Source organism: Bubalus kerabau, chromosome 11, assembly GCF_029407905.1.
Source record: "Bubalus kerabau isolate K-KA32 ecotype Philippines breed swamp buffalo chromosome 11, PCC_UOA_SB_1v2, whole genome shotgun sequence".
NCBI classification, from domain to species: domain Eukaryota; kingdom Metazoa; phylum Chordata; class Mammalia; order Artiodactyla; family Bovidae; genus Bubalus; species Bubalus kerabau.
In genome coordinates this window covers 98,708,837-98,735,745 of record NC_073634.1, presented here as the reverse complement: position 1 = coordinate 98,735,745, position 26,909 = coordinate 98,708,837, and the positions used below count along the sequence as shown (strand labels likewise).

Genomic DNA, 26,909 nt, shown 5'->3' with positions numbered 1-26,909 from the left:
AGACTTCTAGAAGGAAGACACCTGAGAGGGTTAATAGCCTCAGTAGGGAGGCCAGAGGGCCCCAAGTGGCAGGAGGAAATAAACTACAAGTGGCAAACGTTTTTTTTTTCCTTTTTCTTTTCTCTTCTAATCCTGGGTCATCATGGCGACAGCTGGTTCTGTCTGAACTTAACTTTATCTCAAACCTTGAGCTAACCAAAGCTTTTTTTCTCATGGAAATGTCTTTCTTAAGCCATGTTAATGAATTTTGTCTTTGCTTGGAAATCTGCCTTTCTTCAAGATGCATGTCAGTTGTTTTATTGTGGGTGGGGGGTGACTCACCTGTGCCACTGCTGTGTCAAATGCACGTTGGAGTGAGGGGCTGAGGGGCTTGGTGCAACTCTGCAGCTTGCTAGCAGGTATACAACTTCATGCTGAAAACTAACAAGGGGGCACTCTTTCTGTTCCCTTCTGATGTCTATGTCAGAAGCTTTCTCTGTTTCTTTTTATACTTTAATAAAACTTTGCTGCACAAAAGCTCTGAGTGATCAAGCCTCGTCTTTGGTCCCAGATCAAATTCATCTCCTCTGGAGGCCATGAATCCCAGCGTCATTCACGGCTCGTAACAGCAACCTTTCACGTGTTAGGCATAAATCACATTTTTTGTACAATTGATTTATGTACCATGAGCCATTCTTACCAGGAATGGTGAGAACCCTTGTAAAATCTAAGTTCCCATGGGCTAGCCAGGGGGTCACCTTACAAGCCGGCTTTGCCAAGGACAGCAGTCTCAGGTCTACGACATGAACTCTTTTCTGCATAGCGTATAAAACACTTGGTAGTGCCTGGCTCTTAAGCACTTAGTAATTAGTAGTTGCTGCTGTTTAGACGGGGACTCCTTTTCATCACTGTTTGCAATGCTGACAACAATACTAAGAATAGGTGTCTCAGTGCCGATAATAATCATCATTTCTACTGCTGTGTATTAAAGCTAATTATGTGCCAGGCTCTGTTTTAGACCTGACAAGTTTTGATTTGTTTATCTCCTCGTCACAGCTCTGTGATGTCGATTATGTCTGTTAACCACATTTTATATGTGAGGAAGCCAGTGCACAGAGAAGTTGACCAACTGGTCCAAGTTCTTGTAGATTATAAGTGGTGATGATGTAACTTTAGCCTGGGCCTGCCACCTCCTGAAACCCCCTTTAACCATTCCTGTGACTGGGTCTCCATAAATGTTAGATGAGTAAATGGGTAGATGGATAAATAAATATTTAAAATGAATTTTTGAACCACTCATTATTTTGGCAATAAATGGGGAAGACTGAGGACTGGATATTAGATACTATTATTTTTAATTTTGTTAGGTATAATAATGGTATTGTGGCTATAAAGGAAAATGTTTTTATGTTTTATAAGTGTTTGTCAAAAGTGACTTATAGTACTATAATAAAATCTGGTAAAACAAATATGGGAAAAATCAGCAGTTGTTAAAGTAAACCACTCTCCCTACTCTTCTGTATTTTCAAAATTTTATAATCAAATGTAGAAAGATAAAGTGATTTATTTATTAGCAGTAGTAAACATTGCCCAAAGTAATAATAGTGCCCATATGTTTTAATAATCTAGATTATTGGGAAAATTTGATGTCTCGTTAATAGAATAATTAACTGAATATATATTATCTGCTAAAGGTTTTGACGCATTTTAGAACCATAGATTGATATCCCTTTGTTTTGTAGATGAAGATACTGAAACTTTATCAATGTCAGTGATAGATTCTTTTTTAAAATATTTGTTCATTTATGGCTGCATTGGTTCTCAGTTGTGTCATGCAGGGTCTTCGTTGTGGTGTTTGGGATCCTTCACTGTGGCACACAGGCGTAGTTGCCCTGGGGCATGTGGAATCTTAGTTCCTGGACCAGGGATCAAACCTACAGCCTCTGCATTGGAAGGCAGATTCTCAACCACTGGACCACCAGTAAAGTCCCAGTGACAGACCATCCAGCCTTCAATCCCTTGCTAAAGAACCTTCCTCCCTTTACCCCAGGATTTTACCTTTGGGAAAATAAAATGATTTACTTTTTTATCTGAAAATATATTTTTTGTATTATGTACTTGGTACAATATGATCATTGGTAGCTCAGCTGGTAAAGAATCTGCCCACAGTTCAGGAGACCCCAGTTCGATTCCTGGGTCGGGAAGATAATGGATTTGTTTCCCACCAGGTATTCCAATACCATGCGCACACACACACACACAATTTATCTATTTTGCATCTTATATCTCCTCACTTTATAGATGGAGAGACTGTTGCTTCTTCTTTATAGGTAGAGAAGCTTTTTAGTGATCACTTAACGGGTAACCAAACCTGAAATAAGAGTTGTCGATTTCTGGTTATGTGGTACGCTGCTAAAAATCCATATATGAATACAGCGTCTCTGTCTCAACAGGCTTCTGATGGAAGCAGCTCCAGAGAAGATCTTTCATCCCAGCTTTTGAGAAGGAATGAACAGATACGGAAATTAGAGGCCAGACTTTCTGGTATGTCCAGGAACTCATAAGAAGCAACCAAGGGAAAATTGCCTTGTACCTGACCCTCTCTCCCTATTAAAAAGCCACATAGCATAACCTTACAGTTATTCTAACATAAAAGGAGCAACTTGTACCCCCTTTGTTCCCTTCTTTTGTTAATGTATTGAATAGTGTAAATCCAAAACTGAAGTTTTAAAGTTAAAAAAAAAAATAACTTATGTTTTTCTGCTCCTGAGATTTCTAGCTGTGGATATAAATGTATTAAAAATTATATGTAGATTTAGCCATCTTTCTCCCATTGGCCGAGCTTGCTTCAGTTGGAAAGGGCTAGGGATAGCGTTTTCATGGTTTGGTCTATAGATACTGGATTCTTCAGCACCAGACACGGTTTGGTGCTCCATTGCCACTTGCTCAGATACATATCACCCGTGTAATATCATTCTGGGTCTTTGGGCTGCTCTTTAGTGGTATTTCGGACTTCAGTGCCTGTATAGAAGCTGTAACTCTCATTATGTCTTTTGTGTGCAGTTTACAATGTATACAACTCCCATTATAGTCTTTGCCTGAGCAGGGCATGTCTGTGATAGAGTTGTGAGTTCTTATTTTGGTTTCTGCCAGTGGATACATTTTGAAAGCTTCAGCCTGTGAAGTGGTCAGTGGTTTCTGTGTTTGTTTTTGTCCCTTGGCCTTAGGCCCATTTTACTGGAATGAAAGCAACAGACTACAGAATTCACCAAGTTGTATGTGAGATATTTGTGTGTGTCTAGTTATCAAGGCCGGTAGTGTGACTCACAGCTACTAGACAGCCCATTATCTCATTTTGTTCTCACTCTAGCCTAACAAGACTTAGTGAGATTAAGGTCACACAGGTAGTAGGTGGTAGAGCTGGAATCCAAACCCAGATTTGCCTGATGCTAGAGTCCCTGCTTTTCACTACAGTCTGCTTGAAACTCAAGTGTTATTATCCGGTGACCTCTGCCTGTAAGCAGTATCAGTAACAGAGGTGAAATAACTTTATAGTTGTTCAGTGTTGGGGAGAAAGCTGTAAGGTAATATGCATCTTCCCTAAATTGTTTGGGCTTGACTGATGTTCGAGAAGGGACAGGCAAGAAGACTGACATTAATTAAGTGCATTTATGGTCTAGGCTCAGTATGAATAAGAACAACCACAATAGCAGCTACCCTTTATTGAGCCATTGTATCCCACTTGCCTAAAGCACTTAGTTTATTATCTAATTAAGGAATAGAACATTTCATTTATTATCTAATACATCCTTTGTGGTAGATACAGTTAATACCATAATTTCATAAATGAAGAAACTAATACTTAGGATCAGTAATTTGCTTAAGGTCGCTCAGCTCAGGACTGACTCAGTTGGGATTTGAACTAGAGCCTGTCTACTTTTCCACTATGCCATACTATCTTCTTTGGCTACCCAGGTAATTAATTCTGACTTTCACCTTCAGTATGGCATAGACCACTCAGCTCTGTGGCTGACTTGATTCTAGAGAGTTCGGTGCTTTTATTGCACAGGCACTGCTGTGGTGAGGGTTTTGCTGTTGTCCTGACCACTGTCACTCAGTTGTGTGGACTGTAAGTGAGCTGTTCAGTGAATTCCCTTTGATCTGTCCTACTGCCAAGAATGGGAAGGACAGTGCAAACTGAGATTTGAATTTCAGTAATGAGAGAATAGTGGTTTTTGTGGCAGGGCATTTGTGATGACCAGACCAGGCCCAATTCTTGTTTTTTCTCCAGGCTAAACAAATCTGCCTGCTTATAGTCAACATTTACACTGTGGGTGGTTTGTACTATACTTGTTTGCCTGTGTTGTTCATTGTTAATGGGAGGCTGTCTACCCAGCTTGCCTTAACAGGAATGGTTTTCAGGTTGACAAAATCATCATCATTTTCATTCATTTTTGTTGTTGTTGTTGTTTGTTTTGTTTAATTAACTTCCTTTCCTGATGTTTGTCCATGCCTGGTATGTGCGTCACACTCCTCACCCAAGACTATGCTGAACAGGTCCGCACCTTGCAGAAGATAAAAGAGAAGCTTGAAATTGCCTTAGAAAAACACCAGGATTGTACGTATTTTTTTTCCTGCTTTTTTCAATTTTTCCAGGGTTTAGTTTTTTTGAAACGAAACAGTAGTGTGTGGTTGACTTAGCCTTTCATCATAGCTCAAGTCTTTATTATATGAGTAGCATACTTCTTAATTGAGTTGATATAACATTTATCTGATAGTTATAAGCATATAATTCATACTTATGTTGTCTTATGGGCATGTTTCTTAGGAGAAGGATGTTATGTGTATCATCCAGTTAACTGGTTTATGGACTGCCCTTAGATTTTAGGAAAATCTAGTGCCTGTCCATGGGCCTAGATTAAGAAACTTTGGTTCTAGCCATAGCTTCGTAGCTGCTATGTTCAATAACTGGGGGAAATCTCTGTCATCACTCCTCCAACAATGGACATACATTTTGTTTAGTTTACCCTAAGTTATATGTTTTCCTTTGGGTTCAATCCAAGAAAGATGCTAGTAGAAGTAGAAAGTTATTTTTTATGGGTATAATATATGCTAAAAAAAATTTTTTTTAAGGAAAATAAAGTGAAAGAAAGGTTTGTTTTGCTTTGTTTTGACTTTTGTTTTAATTCTATTAAATAGTAGTAGCCATCACTTAGCAATAGCACTGGTATTTTCTGGCAGGCTACCTGACTCAGTGTTCCATCACTGGATCATTTTAAAAGTACCCTTTGACATCTTCCTAAATGTGTATACTTGACTATAACAACAGCAACAACAGTGACCAACAGGAAATAAGCTAAAACAGAACTGAGGTTTATTACTAAGGCCAAAAGCTTCTGGGAAAGTCAAGATGGGTCAGGCTTTTCCCAGTCTCGTAATCCACTTTTGTGACCGTGGCCTTTTTTGTTAGGCGACAGTTACAGTCACATGGGCTGTTTGTCATGCTGTTTCTGAAATATCTCCATATCTCAAATAGAGCCTCTTTATTAACAGCTTCCATGAGGAAATTCCAAGAGCAGAATGAGACGTTCCAGGCCAACAGAGCCAGAATGGCAGAAGGACTGGCTTTGGCGTTGGCCAGAAAGGACCAGGTATTTGACGCGTGGCACTGCCCGGAACTGGTGGGAAAGTCTCACGTGGTGACGTGCTTTCAAAACTCATGCCATAAACCTGGTAGCAAATATTTACAATCTAGGAGAAAAGGGTTGTGCTATGTAAGTTCTTTGAGAGTTCGTTTGGCTGTAGTGTGGGAAATTATCCAGAAGCTTTATAGTTGTGATCGTGATATGTGTCCATATGTGAGAGTATCCCTTTCCAACTGTGTAGCTATGTAAAATAGACAAGGAAAGGAAGTAGTGTGTCTATAATCTGGTGGTGAGCCCCAAGATAAGGGGAAAAAAGTCTCTGCCCTCCAAAAACCTGTCTGAAAGCCTAGTCCCAAGCACTTACCTTGATACAGTGGAGAAGGTGCTGTTAAGCTAGAGGTCATCCATGATGTACATAGTTCGTACAACCTCTGTCCTAAGTTTCTTCATCCCCAACCAGCTAGACTGAGAGGAACTTCTGTAATCTCAATAGAACCATCCATTGAAAGATGCTGAATAAATGACAGTAGAAAAGGAAAATAATACTACTACTGGTTATTAATTATAAAGTTTATTTTGTTTAGTGGCATTTTAAATTTAAGATAAACATCAAATATTGTAATGATTGTGGAGAAGGAAATGGCAACCCACTCCTGTATTCTTGCCTGGAGAATCCCAGGGACAGGGAAGCCTGGTGGGCTGCCATCTATGGGGTCGCACAGAGTCGGACACAACTGAAGCGACTTAGCATGCATACATGCATAGGAAAAGGAAATAGCAACCCACTCCAGTATTCTTGCCTGGAGAATCCCAGGGACAGAGGAGCCTGGTGGGCTGCCGTCTATGCGATTGCACAGAGTCAGACACAACTGAAGCGACTTAGCATGCTTGCATTATAATGATAATTTTGATTTATTAAGGCGGGGTCAATGTATTATATTACGTTGCATTGAAGAAAACACATAATTTATTTCATCTGCAGTAAGTGGGGTGGTTGGTTGGCTTGTTTTACAGTGTGTATTAGTCATCTCAGACATTAACCAGCCTGGAGAAAACATCATTCACCAATACTTAGTGAATAACTGTGGTGTGAATGTAAATGAAGAAATAATCTAGCATTGGTGGACTTGATTGTAGGCAAATAGGATACAGCCTTTTGTCCCAATGGTTATTTTTTCCCCTCTTCTGTGATTGGTGAATAAGAGGCATAATCCTTTCTTCTTTAACTTTTACCAGATGGCAAGAAGGATATTGGTAAAAATTAAAATGAGAAGGAAAATAATGATCAGGGACTCCTGAAGACCACCCTGTTCACCTCTTTTTCAGTAAATTAATTTTTAAGTATCAACTGCAGAGTTACCAACTCAGCTGCTCCCTGCTACCAACTCCTAAGAAATAATAACAGTACTCAGAGACAGAGACTCAGAAAGAAGCTGAAAGCTGCATCAGAAGAGCTGTATAGCTTTATGTACTCTGCTTAGTAAAAGTTTTCTGGCTTTTATTTGTGCTCTAGAATTTTATATAAAATTCATTTTCTTCTCCTTTTAGGACTCTTGGCTTTCTTACTGTTAAGCCAACATCATGGTTTTTTTAATGTGCTACTTTGTTTGATTGATATGTTGCTTTGGGTGGGGTGGGAGTGTTATTTTGTTTTCTGAAAATCTTGATTTTATTGATACTCTTGCCTGGAAACTGTACTTCTTTATTGTTTTGTTTTAGGAATGGTCAGAAAAAGTGGATCAGCTTGAAAAGGTTAGTTCATCTTATTTTTGTCTCCTTGTGAATATTGGCCTCTTCTCTGGGTCTTGGAAAATGCTTTCTCCAGTAGCTAGTACACTGGTACCACGTCTTGGCAGCAGGGTGCCAGGTGATTAGACACTGACTTGGAAAGCTCTTGTCTTCGTTTTTCTTGGTGGCTGTGCTGGATGTCTGTTGTTTGCCCCTCTTGGTGTACTCTGTACCCATCCCCTGCCTTTCTCTGTGTGTCTGAAGGCCCACAGGGACTGCATCAGCAGGGCTCCATTGCCCTCTGGCTTGTAATTGAGGGCGCCAGTGGGGAACACCAAAAGAACTGGGTGGAAGAGTGTGATCAGAGGTTTATTCCCCCAGCCATCTCCACGTGAGGTCCCTTCTATCTGATTGCATCCCATGGCCAAAGGTCACAGCTTCAGTTTACCTTTGGTTCACCCTCAGCTATGGTTTCTCTTTCTGTGTTTCTTGTCTCTTTCTTGTGTTTCTTGTCTATGCCTTTGCCCGCTTTATGCCCAATGCTTCTAGCACATTATCTCTTGTGGATTTTCTTACCCCACCCACAGCTTTGAAAAGTCTCTGTGAGACTCTTCAAAATCCCTAATTTGAGTCTGTTTCCTGCTAGAGCCCGATTGACACAGTGTTAACACTGGGAATACTTTTTGAGGATGCAGTGGGGAAGGAGGGCATTTCTGAAGGCTTAATGCTGAGCAGATAAGAGAACTTCTTAGCTAGATATAGATGAGAAGAATTGATTATTCCAGCACCATGACACTGTGTAGGTGCCTTATGTAATGTGTTCCTGGCTCTGAGACATGAACAGGAAAATGAAATTTCACACCTACAATTAGAAACACATTTTAATTTAAAATAATCAATTGTCAGTTTGCTCAACCCAAATTATATGCTGCTGCCTAATTCATTCCTTCTTCTCATTGAGTACTAACTTACTCTTTATGATAGAAAATGATTTCTCAGATTGATATATAAATTCAACTATAAAGTATATTTACTGTTAATTTTATTAAAAGAATGAGTTTCATTATTGCACCATTCTTGGGATAAAACGCCAATTAAACCAGAAGTTTTCTTTGTGTGTTCTAAAGAAATCTGATTATACAAGCTATCAGAATGCCTTAACATATTTATGTAAGGGAAGAATTACAGAAAAGTCAAGCTATCTCCCAAAGAAACTTGTGCTTAAAAGAAATATGTATATATACGCATACATATATATGTATAAACATGGTGTTAATGATGGTCTTCTTAAATATAAAGGTATGGGTTAGGTTAAAGTCTTCTTGTCTTAAAAGAAGCTCTTAAGATTGTAGCAGTTAAATTCTCATTAAACTATTTTTTCATCTTTTAAAATTATGGTAAAGGGGGATGCATATAGGACTGAAGTAAATAAAATCTACTTCGATTTCCTGAGAGCTTTTTTCTCCCCACTCCCCCACCGCCACAGGAGATTTTAGACCAGGAAAGATCTTAGACCAGGAAAGAGTAATGAGATATCTATGTAGGTCTTTTAAGCCATAGTGATTTTTGGAAATGTTATTTTTAGAGTGTTTTAATGTCTTTTCAATCAAGAATTGGAAACTGCAATAGCCAGAGTTTGTCCTGAAGAGAATTCATCTTAGGAAGTTATTCTTTAATAAATTGTAACTTCCCAACACCAGTCATGTCTCGTTTTTGTTGACTTGCTATCTGAATGTACTAACTGAAACCAGTTCTACGTAAATGCATCTAATGTTTTAAGAGAATCAGTCTTATTCCAGTTATGCATGTTATTCACCCAGTTCAGTATGTCACTGAGATCGACTTGTCAAATGGATATCTGGAATTGCTAACCAAATGGAAGCACTTTTCAAATGTTAAGCTTTTGTAGCTCTTCTTCCTCTTTCCACGGCTATCATTTTTTAAAAAATCTATTTCTACCTTAAAAAATTTGTAGATAATTTTGTAAATAATTACCGTGAAGCTTCCCATTATCCATGTATTATTGCTACTGACAAGAAATTGCCTTAAGGTTTTCCATTGTTACGAATTCTGGTTATATAATACAGATTTCTCAAGTCCTGGTTGCCTGAGCTGATGTCTTCTTCTTCTGCATAGGATAAAAGGTTTCTGACAGCTCAGTTACAGGAAATGAAGAACCAGAGTTTGAATCTTTTCCAAAGAAGAGATGAAATGGATGAATTAGAGGGATTCCAGCAACAGGAACTGAGTAAAGTAAAGCACATGGTGCGCATTTTTGTCTTAGAAGCTACATCCTCGGATGATTAGTTACTCTGACTTTGCTAGTCATGACTCTAACTGCTGGTAAATGTACCTTAGTTGTCTTTGATATTTATCATATTTGTATGTCTTTCAGTTTATTAAAATGGAGAAGTTCTGTTTGATATGTCTTTCCTTTTTCTTTTTAAACTACTGGGCCTATAAGATCCCTTCTAAGCTCACAAAAATGTTATAAAAACTTGCCTTACTGGTCCAGATTTTTTTTAATTTCAATTTTTATTTATTTATTTGGCCGCGCTGGGTCTTAGCTGTGGCTTGTGAACTCTTAGTTGCTGCATGTGGGATCTAATTCCCTGACCAAGGATCGAACCTGGGCGCCCTGTTGTAGGAAGCACAGTCTTAGCCTCTGGACCACCAGGGAAGTCTGTGGTCCAGATTTTTTTTGCAAGGGTATTTCTTAGTAGTAGCCCAGTGAAACTTTGTGTCTTTGTATCAGCTTTTAAAAAAAGAAGAAAGCTTGGGGAAAATGGAGCAAGAATTGGAGGCACGAACCAGAGAACTTAGTCGCACCCAGGAGGAATTGGTGACTTCCAGTCAGATTTCGTTAGACTTAAGCCAGAAGCTGGAAGAACTGCAGAGACACTACTCAGCGCTGGAAGAGCAGAGGTTCTTGCTTGGTCTGTGGGGCCCATGGGAAGCGGTGTTAGTGTAGCTCTGGCTTGAGCCTACCTATCTTTCCCCATTGCTCACTGTGGCACTTTCTGATCTTAATTCCTGCAAAGTCTTCTGGATTTGTCCGTTCCAAACCCTCACTCCTCTAACCTGTTGAGCTCAGAACACCTCCAACCCTGCCAAGCAATTTAGATTGTTTTAGTTGCTAAACTGTTGAGTAGCTAAAGACAGATCAGGATTTCTTGTTCAAACCTGGGTGGAATTTTTCTCTTGGGACTTCTGCTTCAGAGAAAGTCAGGGAGTCTTATCCATGGATAATCTTCACATGGCTAATGTTTGCAGCCCTGACATGTAAAGAACCATGTGTATTTTTCCTGTGGAAGAATGTGTCTTAGATGGGGTATTCAAATTTGTTCATTATCTGCTTTCTTTCAATGAAGAGATCATGTGACAGCTTCGAAAACAGGTGCAGAAAAGAAGATCACAGTCCTGGAGCAAAAGGAACAGGAGCTCCAAGCATTCATTCAGCAACTTTCCATTGATTTGCAAAAGGTAAGAAGAGTACTAGGAATGGACCCAAGTTCCTAGGATTCATGAATGGGGTAAAAACTAAACCTGCAAAAATTTCTGTATCAGAGTGTCTGGTGAAACTTCTGTTTCTCGTGCAGTCCACAGTGCCCTAGTTCCTGGTGTAACAAGTCTGCCTCCACATGGGCTTAGTTGCCTCACAACAAGGAGCACCCAATAAATAGATCTTACGTAAATGAATGACTGTGATACAAGGTTCATCTCCACATCAAACAGAAAATCTGGATACCTATAGTGTTTTGTCTCAGAAGCTTACTGTCCTTATAGAACTCAAAACTTTCTGTTTGACAAGAAAAAAATTCACATCTCAAGAAGTCCCAAATAAGTGAATTAGATTTTCAAATGCAGGATGTGTGCCATAAGGAGAGTGCATTTCCAGTGCAGTAATCAAGGAACTCTTCCTGGAGTAATTGGAATTTCAAGGATGGGTAGGACAGCCCAAAAGCAAAAAAGACAGAAGGGTACAGAATACATTTGGGACTTTGAGGGTGGAGAGGATAACAGACATAAAGCTTTGGGGTTTGTGGGACTGTTTGATATCAATTAGAACCATCCACTCATTTCATAATTGGAAAAACTAACTTTTTTAGTCCCACTAAGTTACCTCATTCATTCTAAAACTATAATTTGAGCTTTATTATGTGTCAAGCACTGTGCTCTGTGCTAGGTGTTATAAATACTAGGCTGAGCAAAACAGATATCAATCACCCTTGCCCTTGCGGAACTTAGTCTAGAGGAGCAGTGAGACATTAATCAATAATCACATAGATAATTGCAAACTATGATGCATGCTGTGACGGAAACTGCAGGATGCTGTGAGATCTTTTAAGAGGGCATCAAATCAAGTCTAGTGTTGAAGTCACAGAACACTTCCTTTGAGGAAGTAATGCTTGAACTGAGATGAACTGCTGAAGCAGGTAGGCAGAGTGGTGAGGGGTGGTGATGGCAGAGAATTTTAAATAGAGAATAGCACAAACCATAAACTCAGACATCTGGAGGCAGCAAAATGAGTGGCACCTTCAAGGAAGTGGAAGAAGGCTGGAAGGGTAACACAGTAAGGGACGGAGTTGCATGGCTGTTAGAGGAAACACTGAAAGGGTTTCCAGCTGGAAGCTCTTGCATTGTCCAGGCATAACATGGTGGCTTTGACAAGAGTAGGGGGTGGAAATAATGGGAGAGAAGACAAATTTAAGAAATAGTGAAGAGACGGACCTACGTGGTATGTGGTAAATACAGGAGAAGAGCGAGAGTAAAGGAGGTGTTAGGGGTGATTATTGGGTTTCTAGCCTAAGCAGCTTGGAGAAGGCAATGGCACCCAACTCCAGTACTCCTGCCTGGAAAATCCCGTGGACCGAGGAGCCTGGTGGGCTGCAGTCCATGGGGTCGCTAAGAGTCGGACACGACTGAGTGACTTCCCTTTCACTTTTCACTTTCATGCATTGGAGAAGGAAATGGCAACCCACTCCAGTGTTCTTGCCTGGAGAATCCCAGGGACGGGGGAGCCTGGTGGGCTGCCGTCTGTGGGGTCACACAGAGTCGGACACAACTGAAGTGACTTAGCAGCAGCAGCAGCAGCCTAATCAGCTAAGTGGCCAATGTTGTCAGTCATCAGGCTAAGAGAGCACTAGAGGAAGGGCAGTTTTCTCATGAAAATGAGTTTAGAGTTAGTTTCTGTGTTGTCCTTGTTAACACTGAGTAGATATGAAATAGTATTTATGACACGTAAGTAAGATCAAAAGCGTAACAAGCTAATGAACCCCCACGCAGCTACTATTCCCGCCTGCCATGTTAAGAAAAGGAATGTTTACCTTTGAGATTCTCAGTGTGCCCTTTCTATTCTATCCCATTTCTTTCTTAAGTCAGTCTATCCAGAAATTATATTGCTTTATAATTCTATCCCTAAACATCATCTTCTTTTCTGTATCATGCTTGTTGTTCAGTCACCAAGTCATGTCCAACTCTTTGCAACCCCATGGACTGCAGCTCACCAGGATTAAATGAAATGCTGTAGGTATTTTTCTAACACTAGCTTTCTGTGCTCAAGATTATATATCCGAGACACATTCATATGAACACATGCCGCTATAATTTAATCTTCTCTCAACTGTATAGTATGAAATTACTAGAGTTTATTTATCCGTTCTATTGACAGTGAACATTTTTTCTGCTTCTTTACTTTCGCAAACAAGGCTGTTGTGAACTTTTGTCTGCCTCTGAAAGAGTTAACTCTGGGGACTTCCCTAGTAGTCCAGTGGCTAAGACTCCACGCTCCCAATGCTGGGGGCCTAGGTTTAATCCCTGGTCAGGGAACTGGATCCCACATGCCACAACTAAGACCTGACACAGCCAAATAAATTAAAAAAAAATTTTTTTAAGAGTTAACTCTGGGGTCTATTTGAGATGTGAAAAGTTTGGGTCAAAAGATCTGTGCTTTTCCACTCTATTAGATAATGCCCAGTTTTTTCCATAGTAGTGGTAGTTATTTACAAACTTGTACCAATGGAGTATGAAAATTTGGGTTGCTCTGCTTCCTTGACAAGGTGGGATATTGTCAGTCTTTTAATTTTTGCCAGTCTGGTGAACATGAAATGCATCTTCAGATTTTCTTACCATGATTTTTTTTGGCAGCGCTGTACGTCTTATAGGATCTTAGTTCAGGATTGAACCCAGGCCTTCAGCAGTGAAAGCAAGGAGTCCTCACCACTGGACCGCCAGAGAATTCCCTCTCACCATGATTTTAATTTGCTTTTCTCAGATTATTAATAAAGTTGAGCATCTTTTTATGTGTTTGTCTCTTGTTTAACTATCTGTCTAGGTGCTGGTTCAAATCTTTTGCCCATTTTCTATTTCATTTATGTCTTTCTCTCATTATTTGTTGGAATTCTTTATATATATACTGGCTACCATGCTCCTTTGTTGTACGGGTTGCAAATATCTTCTTCCAGTTTTGGGCTTGTCATCATACTTGACAGTTTCTTCTGTTGAATATAAGCTTTTCATTTTACTATAGTTGAATCTATTGTTTACCTTTAAGTTTATACTTTTGTCTTTTTTTTACTTTTGTCTTTTTAAAAAAATCTAAAAAAAGAATCTTTCCTCACTCAGAATCATAACATTATTCTCCTGTATTATTTTCTGAAAGTTTTATAGTTTTGACTATGTTTCTAGGTCTTTAACATGCCTGAAATGTGGTTTTCTGTGAGAAAGGGGAGCCGTGTCATTTTTTTTTAATTGTTTCAGTACCATTTATTGAAAAATCTGTTTTCTCACTGATCTGAAATGCCAGCTTTATCACAATTCAGTTTTGCATTTGTACATGGAACCACTCCTGGACTTTGGGGTGTATGCCTCTGTGGTATTTCCACTATACTATGCATTGCCTTCCTGGCAATGCAGGGCTTTCCTGGTAGCTTAGATGGTAAAGCGTCTGCCTACAATGCGGGAGACCTGGGTTCGATCCCTGGGTTGGAAAGATCCCCTGGAGAAGGAAATGGCAACCCACTCCAGTACTCTTGCCTGGAAAATCCCATGGACCGAGGAGCCTGGTAGGCTGCAGTCCATGGGGTCACAAAGAATCAGACATGACTAAGCAACTTCATTCACTTCACTTTCATGCATTGCCTTACTAGCTACAGTGTTAGGATAAGTTCTGCTGTCTGACAAGATAAGCCTCCCAACCCAGTTCTTTTTTAGGGATATTTTGAATATCCTTGGCCCACTGCTCTCCCACAGAACAAGTTGTCAGGCTCTTTAAAGAAACCCAGTGGGATATTCATTGGAAGTACATTGAATCTAAAGATGCATTTGGGGAGCATTGATTACTTTATCATGTGAGTTTCTTATCCAAGACCATGGTCTCTGTGACTGTAGATATTCAGTGTTGTTGTTTGTTTAAAAATGACTTTCAACAAGGTTCTATCATTTTTCCCATAAAGGTTTGTTACGGTTACATTCATTCCTAGGTGCTACACAAATCCTAAATTTTAAAAAGTATTTTTTGTATTGGTTGCTGGCATATGGAAATATTTATATATTAATTTTTCACAACTTATTAACTCTTATTAAGCTTTATAATGGATCTATACTACTACTACTGCTACTGAAGTCGCTCAGTCGTGTCTGACTCTCTGCGACCCCATGGACTGTAGCCCACCAGGCTTCTGCGTCCATGGGATTCTCCAGGCAAGAATACTGGGAGTGGGTTGCCATTTCCTTCTCCAGGGGATCTTCCCGACCCAGGGATTGAACCCAGGTCTCCTGCATTGCAGGCAGACGCTTTAACCTCTGAGCCACCAGGGAAGCCCTGTAGAGTCTAGCAATCATTTCATCTACAAATAAAGATTGTTTCTTTCTTTTCTTTCCTGTACCATCTTTGTCTTTGCCTTGAGCTGTTTGTTTTCTTATTTTTTAGGGTTTTTTTTTTTTATTGTTGAATCATAAAGAGTTTTTTTTAATATGTTTTAGATAAAGGCCTTTGTCACATGTGTCTTTTGCAAATATTTTCTCCTAGTCTTTGGTTTGTCCTTGTCTTCTCATTCTCTTGACATTGTCTTTTGCAGAGCAGAAGCTTCTAATTTTGATGAAGTCAACTTGTCAGTTATTTCTTTCAAGGATCATGGCTTTGGTGTTATAAGTAAGAAAACATCATCATATCCAACGCCACCTAGGTTTTCTTCTATGCTATCTTCTAGGAGTTCCATAGTTTTGAGTTTTATATTTAGGCCTGTGATCCACTTTCAGTTAATTTTTATGAAAAGTATAAGGTCTGTGTCTGTATTTTTTTTTTTTTTGCATGTGGGTATCCAACTGTTCCAACACCTTTTGTTGAAGGAGCTGACTTTGCTCCATAGTATTCTTTTGCTCTTTTGTCAAAGATCAGTTGACTGTATTTGTGGGTGCTCTACTCAGTTCCATTGATCTATTTGTATGTTCTTTTGCCAATACCATACTGTCATAATTACTGTAGCTGTAGTAAGTCTTAAAGTCAATAGTGGCAGTCCTGACTTTATGCTTCTTTAGCATTGTGTTGGCTGTACTGGGTCTTTTGCCCCTCCATATAAAGTAAGTTTGTTGATATCCATAAAATAACTTGCTGGGATTTTAATTTTGATTGCATTGAATTTATAGATCAAGAACTGATCTTGTTAAGAACTGATTCATTGACGGTAGTCAGTCTTTCCTATCCATGAGCATGGAATATCACTCCATTTATTTAGTTTTTTAAAATTGCATTGATCAGAGTTTTAGTGAGTCTTTCCTATCCATGAGCATGGAATATCACTCATTTATTTAGTTTTTTTAAATTGCATTGATCAGAGTTTTAGTTTTCCCCATGTATATCTTATACATATTTTGTTAGATTTATACCTAAATACTTCATTTGTGGAGTCTTACTATAAATAGTAAGTGTTTTTATTTCAAATTTTACTTGTTCATTGTTGATATATAGGAAAACAATTGAATTTTATATAGATGGAGGAACAATGGAAACAGTGACCGACTTTATTTTCTTGGGCTCCAAAATCACTGCAGATGGTAATTGCAGCCATGAAATTAAAAGACAAGTGTCTTGGAAGAAAACCTATGACCCACCTAGACAGCATATTAAAAAGCAGAGACATTACTTTGCCAACAAAGGTCCGTCTGGTCAGTGCTGTGCTTTTACCAGTAGTCATGTATGGATGTGAGAGTTGGACTATAAAGAGAGCTGAGCGCCAAAGATGCTTTTGAACTGTGGTGTTGGAGAAGACTCTTGAGAGTCCCTTGGACTGCAAGGAGATCAAACCAGTCAATCCTAAAGGAAATCAGTCCTGAATATTCACTGGAATGACTGATGCTGAAGCTGAAACTCTAGTACTTTGGCTACCTGATGCAAGAACTGACTCATTGGAAAAGACCCTGATGCTGGGAGAGATTGAAGGCAGGAGGAGAAGGAGACGACAAGAGGATGAGATGGTTGGAATGCATCACCAACTCAATGGACATGAGTTTGAGCAAGTTCCGGGAGCTGGTGATGGACAGGGAAGCCTGGCATGCTGCAGTCCATGGCATCACAAACAGCTGGACATGACTGAGCAATTGAACTGAACTAACTGAACCATGTATCCTGCCATCTTGATATAATCACTTTTAAGTTCCAGGGTTTTTTTTGTTGTTGTTGATTCATGTGGATTTCCTACACAGATGATCATATCATCTGCAGACAAAAGCAGCTTTATGTTTTCCTTCCTTATCTCCGTTCCTTTTATTTCTTTTTCTTGCCTCATTGCATTAGCAAAGACTTCCAGATGATGTTAAAAAGAAGTGGAAGAGGGGACATCCTATCTTTGTATCTGATCTTAGTGGGAAACCTTTGAGTTTCTCACCATTAAGTGTGGTGTTAGCTGTAGCACATTAAGTGCTGAGGGCTTGAAGTAGCACCTCCAGAGGTGGGGAATCGCTCCATGTGGGATATAGTGCACAAGAAAACTAACTGGAAATTGACAACTGATTCTTTCTTCTGTCCCTGACTCTGCCCTACACAGTGACTTATATGAGACTTATTTGGTCTTTTGGTTTTTACTAGAAAGGGTCAGCTATATCTCTCAAGTTCATATTGATGTGTAGTGGACGTAGTACAGGCTTTGGATTAGGAAGGCTTGGGTTTTGAATCCTTGTTCTGTCAGCACGGTGTGTGCTATTGGGCTAGTTCCTAAACTTCAGTTTCCCTGTAAATGGTCAAGTAAATGGTGATTGTAAGGACTAGAGGAGTGGAAAGTGCTTGCACATGCTCTGCAAACTATAGTTGCTCCTGCACCAGACTGTTTCTTATTCCTGTTGTCAACATTATAAGTAAGAGACCCATTAAAGATAGGTCAGCCTGACCAAAACTGTGTTTCTTTCCTATCAAACTCCCTCTTACCTGTGTTTTCTCTGCCTTGCATATTACCATTCAACCAGGCATCTGAGCCACAGACTTGGGAGTTGTCTTTGCTTCTTTCTTCCTCTCCACCCAGCCTCCTGGTCATGTTGAACTTGTCTCTTTACCCCTTTACACATACTGCCTTTTACACAGAAAGCTTGTTCCTCTTCCCCACCTTCCATCTGGACTTGCCTGCTTAGGAGGCTTGATCAGATTGCTGGGTTAATCCCTTCTGCCTCTGATGTCTCATAGCACCTTATATGTCCCTCTGTTGCAGCATGATTGTATTGTTTTATAATTAATTACGTGTATATCTCTGCCACCAGCCTCCATGCTTCTTTGGGTCAGTAGCTGTAGCTGATTATATCCCTGGGAGACAGCACAAAGAGTATAGGCTTGATCAAAGTTTATTGAATTATGCAGTCTGGAAACCGTTCTTCAAACTTCTGCTCTACTATATATGTTGTTGCCCCTGTGAGAAATCAGAATGGCAGAAGCTTCTTTCTAAAACCTTGTACCCAAGTAGCTGCATCTTATTCTGAGGAGAGAATTGGCTGAGTTGCAGTCTAAAGTTTGTGGCTTGAGTTGGAGCAGCAGAGCATAAAGTGAGGGAATTTGAGGAAGTGAATTATATATGAGGAGGTTTTAGTCTTCACAATGAAATGTTGATGGTGTACGACTTTATTTTGGAGTGAAGAATGGGCATCTTCAGTGAATGCAAGGACCAGTGAAGAGCTAAGAAATGATACAATGAAAGCTTCCTGGATCCTCAATTTTGATGTTGCGCAGCATTGAAGATTGGCAGTAGTGAAAGGAACAAAGTTAGTCCCAACCTACCACCACCATCACTACCATCATTGCTAAAGAGGTAGACTGCGATAAATATGTGGGCAGCTGTGTACCTGGGGCCATGGTATAAGGTGCTGCTGTGTGTGGTTCACCTGTGATTCCTGTGTTGTGAGCCAGGGTGAATACCACCAGTTGTTTCAATTCTCTCTTCAACCTGAAGGCAGCTACATTGTCATTATAAGGCTTCATCTAGCCCCCTGTTTCCAAGCATATTCTTCTGTAGGTCATTATAGGATTGGCTGAGAGCTTGAGTGGAATTACCTCTGCTGGTTCTTGGCATCGGGTATAAAGTTGTAGGTCCTGTTGGACTCTAAATTAGTAGAGTTAAACCTATACTTGATGGGAGTGGGAGGAGCATTCCTTTAGCTCGTAGATCATGACAATACAAAGGTTATTTTAGAGAGGAAGAACATCTTTGCAGCGTCCTGGCTAGATTCCACAGGGGCAATACCATCCTTCCTTCCCAATCGTCAGTTGCTTAAATTGGGAGCATTTGCTGCTTACTGCACTAGGCCTGAAACAGATACTGGAGTGGTGTTGGGTTCTGATCTTGTATCTTTTCTGTTCCATTTTCAGGGAAGATTTCTTGGCTTTATGTTCTCCTAGGATGCAGTTGGAAACAGAATTTCAGAGAAACATGATGATTCTAGAGGAGGTAGTTAGGGAGGGAGAGAGAGTGTAACATAATCTCTGCTTTCACCTGCAGGTCACTGCTGAAACTCAAGAGAAAGAAAAACTCATCACACATTTGCAGGAGAAGGTTGCATCCCTGGAGAAGAGACTAGAGCAGAATCTCTCAGGAGAAGAACATGTGCAGGAACTTCTGAAAGAGGTAACTAGTCTGGAGTAAACCTCAAACTTAAATCCCCAACCCCAACCCAGATAAGTCAAATGCCACTGTCTGAATGACTCCACCCTGAAAAATACTGCCTACAGAATTAAGTTCAAGCTTCCTTCTATAACATAAAAAGCTTTTCTCATGATCTGGCCCTTTGCTTAACTTTCCAGTCTTGTTTTATGACCTGAACCAGTCATCGCTGTGACTTTCAAGAAGCTGTAGTTCCCCAGATGTTCCCTGCTGTTTCACACCTCGAGTGTCTTCCCTAGAGCCAGACATCCTGGCTGGTTCACCTAGAGCCAGACATCCTGCAGTCCGAAGTCAACTGGGCCTTAGGAAGCGTCACTATGAACAAAGCTAGTGGAGGTGATGGAATTCCAGCTGAGCTGTTTCAAGTCCTAAAAGATTATGCTGTGAAAGTGCTGCACTCAGTTCAGTTCAGTCTAGTCGCTCAGTCGTGTCCGACTCTTTGTGACCCCATGGACTGCAGCATGCCAGGCTTCCCTGTCCATCACCAACTCCTGGGGCTTGCCCAAACTCATATCCAAGTCGGTGATGCCATCCAACCATCTCATCCTCTTCGTCGTCCCCTTCTCCTGCCTTCAGTCATTCCCAGCATCAGGGTCTTTTCCAGTGAGTCAGTTATTCACATCAGGTGGCCAAAATACTGGAGTTTCGGCTTCAGCATCAGTCCTTCCAATGAATATTCAGGACTGATTTCCTTTAGGATTGACTGGTTTCATCCCCTTGCAGTCCAAGGGACTCTCAAGAGTCTTCTCCAACACCACAGTTCAAAAGCATCAATTCTTTGGTGCTCAGCTTTCTTTATAGTCCAGCTCTCAACATCCATACATGACCACTGGAAAAACCATAGCTTTATTGGCAAAGTAATTTCTCTGCTTTTCAATATGCTGTCTAGGTTGGTCAAAGCTTTTCTTCCAAAAGGCAAGCATCTTTTAATTTCTTGGCTGCAGTCACCATCTGCAGTGATTTTGGGATGCAAGAAAATAAAGTCTGTCACTGTTACCATTGTCTTCCCATCTATTTGCCATCAAGTAATGGGACCAGATGCCATGATCTTAGTTTTCTGAATGTTAAGTTTTAAGCCTACTTTTTCACTGTCCTCTTTCACTTTCATCAAGAGGCTCTTTAGTTCTTCTTCACCTTCTGCCATAAGGGTGGTGTCATCTGCATATCTGAGGTTATTGATAATTCTTCAGGCAATCTTGATTCCAGCTTGTGGTTCATCCATCCCAGCATTTCGCATGATGTACTCTGCATGTAAGTTAAATAAGCAGGGTGACAGTATGCAGCCCTGACGTACTCCTTTCCCAATTTGGAACCAGTCTGTTGTTCCATGTCCGGTTCTAACTAGTGCTTCTTGACCTGCATGCAGATTTCTCAGGAGACAGGTAAGGTGGTCTGGTATTTCCATATCTTGAAGAACTTTCCACGGTTTGTTATGATCCACAGAGTCAAAGGCTTTGGCATAGTCAATAAAGCAGAAGTAGATGTTTTTCTGGAACTCTCTTGCTTTTTTGATGATCCAGCGGATATTGGCAATTTGATCTCTGGTTCCTCTGCCTTTTCTAAATCCAGCTTGAACATCTGGAAGTTCATGGTCCATGTACTGTGGAAGTGTGGCTTGGAGAATTTTGAGCATTACTTTGCTAGCATGTGAGATAAGTGCAATTGTGCAGTAGTTTGAGCATTCTTTGGCATTGCCTTTCTCTGGGATTGGAGTGAAAACTGATCTTTTCCAGTCCTATGGCCACTGCTGAGTTTTCCAAATTTGCTGGCATATTGAGTGCAGCACTTTCACGCATCATCTTTAGGATTTGAAATAGCTCAACTGGAATTCCATCACCTCCACTAGCTTTGTTCATAGTGATGCCTCCTAAGGCCCACTTGACTTCACATTCCAGGATGTCTGGCCCTAGGTGAGTGATCACACCATCGTGGTTTTCTGGATCATGAACATCTGCTTTGTATGGTTCTTCTGTGTATTTTTGCCACCTCTTCTTAATACCTTCTGCTTCTGTTAGGTCCATACCATTTCTGTCCTTTATTAAGCCCATCTTTGCATGAAATGTTCCCTTGGTATCTCTAATTTTCTTGAAGCGATCTCGAGTTTTTCCCATTCTATTATTTTCCTCTATTTCTTTGCATTGATCACTGAGGAAGGATTTCTTATCTCTCCTTGCTATTCTTTGGAACAGGCTTGTCTAACTCAATGAAACTATGAGCCATGCTATGTAGGGCCACCCAAGTTGGACGGGTCATGGTGGAGAGTTCTGACAAAACATGGTCCACTGGAGAAGGGAATGGCAAACCACTTCCGTATTCTTGCCTTGAGAACCCATGAACAGTATAAAAAGGCAAAAAGATATGACACTGAAAGATGAACTCCCTAGGTTGGTAGGTGTCCAATATTCTACTGCAGAAGAGTGGAGAAATAACTACAGAAAGATTGAAGAGACGGAGCCAAAGCAAAAACGCCCATTTGTGGATGTGACTGGTGATGGAAGTAAAATCCAATGTTGCACTCAATATGCCAGCAAATTTGGAAAACTCAGCAATGGCCACAGGACTGGAAAAGGTCAGTTTTCATTCCAGTCCCAAAGAAAGGTAATGCCAAAGAATGTTCAAACTGCTGCACAATTGCACTCATCTCACACGCTAGCAAAGTAATGCTCAAAATTGTCCAAGCAAGGCTTCAATAGTACGTGAACCATGAACTTCAAGATGTTCAAGCCAGAAGTAGAAAAGGCAGAAGAACCAGAGATCAAATTGCCAACATCTGCTGAATCATTGAATAAGCATGAGAGTTCCAGACAAACATCTACATCTGCTTTATTGACTACATCACAGCCTTTGATTGTGTGGATCACAATAAACTGTGGAAAATTCTGAAAGAGATGGGAATACCAGACCACCTTACCTGCCTCCTGAGAAATCTGTTTGCAGGTCAAGAAGCAACAGACCTGGAACAACAGACTGGTTCCAACTTGGAAAAGGAGTACATCAAGGCTGTACATTGTCACCCTGCTTATTTAACTTACATGCAGAGTATATCATGTGAAATGCTGGGCTGGATGAAGCTGAAGCTGAAATCAAGATTGCCTGAAGAAATATCAATAACCTCAGATATGCAGATGACACCACCCTTATGGCAGAAAGTGAAGAGGAACTGAGGAGCCTCTTGATGAAAGTGAAAGAGGAGAGTGAAAAAGCTGGCTTAAAACTCAATATTCAGGAAACTAAGATCATTGCATTCGGTCACATCACTTCATTGCAAATAGATGTGGAAACAGTGGAAACAGTGACAGACTTTATTTTCTTGTGCTCCAAAATCACTGCAGATGGTGACTACAGCCATGAAATTAAAAGACAAGCGTCTTGGAAGAAAAGCTATGACCAACCTAAACAGCATATTAAAAAGCAGAGACATTACTTTGCCAACAAAGATCCATCTGGTCAATGCTATGGTTTTCCTATTAATCAAGTATCGATGTGAGATTTGGATTATAAAGAAAGCTGAGCACCGAAGAATTGATACTTTTGAACTGTGGTGCTGGAGAAGACTCTTGAGAGTCCCTTGGACTGCAAAGAGATCAAACCAGTCAATCCTAAAGGAAATCAGTCCTGAATATTCATTGGAAGGACTGATGCTGAAGCTGAAACTCCAGTACTTTGGCCAGCTGATACAGAGAACTAACTACTTAAAAAGGCCTTGAAGCTGGGAAAGATTGAAGGCAGGAGGTGAAGGGGACAACAGAGGATGAGATGATTAGGTTGTATGGCATTACCAGCTCGATGGAAATGAGTTTGAGCAAGCTCCAGGTGTTGGTAATGGACAGGGAAGCCTGGCATGCTGCAGTCCGTGGGATCGCAAAGAGTCATAAGCTACTGAACTGAACTGAACTGAACTGCGTGTCCTCCCTCTGCCCGGGTGCTCTGGTTTGGCCCTGGCCAGCTATGAAGAGTAAAGCCTCTTCCTTTCCTGAGGCAGTGAGCATCCCCTGCTCTCTGCTGCTGCTTTGTGAGCACTGTTACACTCTGTTATATACTCTCTTGGGTTAGTCTTCGCCGCAGCCTCAAAGTCAAAAACCTGTGAAATTTATCTTTGTATACTTTACAGTATGTGAATTTTCTCTCTACTGTTTTGGAGTTTTTTGTGCATATTCATGTCCTTCGTGCCTCGCACAAATCATAATGTGTTGTAGATATCAGTAAATGTAGATGCAATAGAGAAATGACTATTTCCTTTTTCTCTTCTTTCAACTTACAGAAAACACTTGCTGAGCAGAATTTGGAGGATACCAGACAGCAGCTCTTGGCAGCCAGAAGCAGCCAGGCCAAGGCCATCAACAACCTGGAGACTCAGGTACTGACCTCAGTCCTGTGTCTGGGTGGTGCCCTGGTGCCCTTAGATGACATGGCTGTGGCTGAGACTTTCCTTGGGTCAGAGATTTTCTTCCAAAGGGTTTCTCTTTTGGGTTTTACTTGTAGAGAACTGAGGTAGTCATTTTCTCCATTCTTGCCAAATTAGCATCATTCTCCACAGAAGATTGTTTTCTTCTCTGTTTCTTCCCTTTTATCTTCTTTCCCCTTTCTCCCATAGGAAACCATTCTAATGTGGTAAATAGAAACCTTTTATTGCTGGATAATCTTAAAGCAGCTAACCTTGTTTTATGTGTGTGTTAATTTAGGTAAATGATACAGCTGTACATGAATTTTCCTTCTTACTTTCCACTGCTCCATCTTCTGTATCCACTTCATTGTTCTTACCGCCTCTACTTCATAGTTACCTACTGGGTGCTAGATGTCCCGATTGCCACCTTGTTTCTGTCACCGCAGATTACCCTCATTTCTGTTGCCTTAAGAAGGATAGTGAGTGTGTGTGACTTAACGTGACTCGGTAGGACAGGAACGCTCCCAGAGGGCTACCCAGGCGCGAGAGAGTTCCTATCGATGCATCTCTGTCTTTTCCAGCACTGTCATTTCTCAGCCTTTTAGTTTTCTTGCCAGTTTCATGAGTGTGAAGTGGTAGAAGTGGCAGGGGATCTCTGTGAGGCCTTGTGTAAGAACACTAATTGTATTCATGAGGGTGACACTCTCATGGCCTAAGTACCTCCCAGTCACCTCACATCCTAACACCATCACGTGAAACGTTAGGATTTCAACATAGGAATTGGGGGGCACAAACATTCAGACCATAGCAAATGCTTAACTCATTTTTAAAGTCTTTCTTGTTTCTTGGTCGGTATTAATATATGTAAAGCTATGTTTTTTCCTAACTACAGTTTTGTCAGCTTTATTGTAATTCAGTTCTATTTCTCAATTATCTTTTATTGTGGTAAAATACACATAAATGTAAAATTTACCATTTCAACCATTTCTAGGTGTACAGTGGCATTAAGTACATTTATTTTTTGCACAACCATCACCACCATCCATTCATAGAACTTTTTCATCTTCTCAAACTATGACTCTGTGCCAATTAAAACAATAACTCTCCATTCTCTCCTCTGTCCAGCTCCTGGCACCCACCATTCTAACTTCTGTTTTTATGAATTTGATGACTCTAGGTACCTCAAAAACTGGAATCATACAGTTTTTGTCTTTTTGTGTCTGGCTTACTTCACTTAGCGTAATGTCTTCAAAGTTCATTCATGTTATAGCATATGTCAGAATTTCATTACTTTTTAAGACTGAACAAGCCTTTTTTAAGACCTCGATTCCATTCTAGATACAGCACCTTATGTGTCCGCTCATTTGCCCCTAGGTGCTTGGTTGTTTCCCGCCTGCGGCTCCTGTGAATGCTGCTGCAGCGGCTGTTGGTGTGGGAGCAAGGCTTTGTGTGGCTTATGCTTCCATGTTGGTGTGGGAGCAAGGCTTTGTATGGCTTATGCTTCCATGTTGGTGTGGGAGCAAGGCTTTGTGTGGCTTATGCTTCCATGTTGGTGTGGGAGCAAGGCTTTGTGTGGCTTATGCTTCCATGTTGGTGTGGGAGCAAGGCTTTGTGTGGCTTATGCTTCCATGTTGGTGTGGGAGCAAGGCTTTGTGTGGCTTATGCTTCCATGTTGGTGTGGGAGCAAGGCTTTGTGTGGCTTATGCTTCCATGTTGGTGTGGGAGCAAGGCTTTGTGTGGCTTATGCTTCCATGTTGGTGTGGGAGCAAGGCTTTGTGTGGGCTTATGCTTCCATTTCTCTGGCGTGTATTCCTAGCAGTAGAGTTGCTGGGTCATATGATAACTCCATGCGTAGCTTTTTGAGGAGCTGAATCTTTCTTGAGTTCTGCCTGCAAAGTGGAACTTGCATAGATATTTGCTAAATCCAGGAGTTTAAAAAGGCAAGTTTCAGTCCTGGCTCTGCACTGATAAAATTTGTGATCATGAGCAAATAACATAACTATTTTCCTCTGTGGAAGTGCTCACACTGTTCTTGCTGGGTTGTTTCCATGAAAACTTACCTCTGAACATATATGAGGAACCGTGAGGCCTAAAAACATTGTTTTCTCATTTGGCTCCTCCCTCTCCTTGACAAAGCTGCAGCCTTCTATGTGCTTGTATTTTAATAATAAAGATCCCCCAAGGAAGACCTTACTCGGCAAAAACTTTGTAGGAGAAATTGGCCAAGTTCGCTGGAGTCAGATGAAAAGATGATGTTGGAGGCCGAGTCTCACTCAGCACTGGACTCGGTGTCATCCTGTCCACCCTGCGGGCCTCGTGTCGTAGGGCGGTGCCAGAGACACAGTCAGACTCGGGCAGTATGTGTGGAACAAGGGAAACCTAAGTTTGTCTCATGGGCAATAATCCCACTTCTGGAAATGTATCTTAAGCAAGTGATTCAAACCAGGTCAACAATATTTACATGAAGATGTCAACTGCTGCCTCATTTTATCTGCAAAATGGAAAACAGCTGAGTTTCCTGGACAGTAGGCAGCAGTTCAGGAAATTATAAAACATCCTTTGAGGAAATAATCTAAGGTCTGAAGGCTGCATGGAAACATAGACGGAAATTTGAGCACGGAGGAAAAATAGACAGTTTTACTAGAATTGTATACAAAGTTGTAAAAAAAAAGTCAAAAAATGAAACTGTGTTAGAATGATAGTGTTTTATAATGGTTGACTTATGAGCATCTTTTCTAATTAAAATTTTTTCTTTAGTGTACCTGCTTTATGATTTAAATAAATTTGACTTTAAAAGCCGTTTGTTACTGCTCAGCTTCTTTTAAACAAAAGGATTCTTCTCTTTCCCTCTTAGGTGAAAGAACTAGAGCAGAGCCTGCAGACCTCTGAGGAGGAGCTGAAGCGGAGTGGTGACGTGGTGGCAGCTCGGGAAGCTCAAATTCGAGAGCTTGTAAGTGGTGATCATGCCTGCTGTGTTCTAGGCCCCTGACTCTTCCTTTCCTTTGTGCCCTTGAAGTCCCCGGACTCACTCCCAGC

At 40.7% G+C, this 26,909-nt stretch overlaps 1 protein-coding gene across 6 annotated transcripts in view; it reads left to right on the top strand.

Moving 5' to 3' along the window:
• The window catches only part of GOLGA1 (golgin A1), a 47,135-nt gene that overhangs the window by 4,929 nt on the left and 15,297 nt on the right, over positions 1-26,909 (top strand). For all 6 annotated transcript variants that reach the window (XR_008700584.1, XM_055541120.1, XM_055541122.1 and 3 more), the window contains 10 exons: positions 2,433-2,523; positions 4,523-4,597; positions 5,533-5,630; positions 7,344-7,376; positions 9,489-9,617; positions 10,108-10,277; positions 10,724-10,835; positions 19,328-19,453; positions 23,751-23,846; positions 26,728-26,823. Coding sequence is in view for 5 of the 6 variants with exons in the window: in XM_055541120.1 (XP_055397095.1) it covers positions 2,433-2,523; positions 4,523-4,597; positions 5,533-5,630; positions 7,344-7,376; positions 9,489-9,617; positions 10,108-10,277; positions 10,724-10,835; positions 19,328-19,453; positions 23,751-23,846; positions 26,728-26,823 (1,026 nt within the window). In the remaining variant the exon portion in view is untranslated. The remainder of the gene's footprint in view (positions 1-2,432; positions 2,524-4,522; positions 4,598-5,532; positions 5,631-7,343; positions 7,377-9,488; positions 9,618-10,107; positions 10,278-10,723; positions 10,836-19,327; positions 19,454-23,750; positions 23,847-26,727; positions 26,824-26,909) is intronic.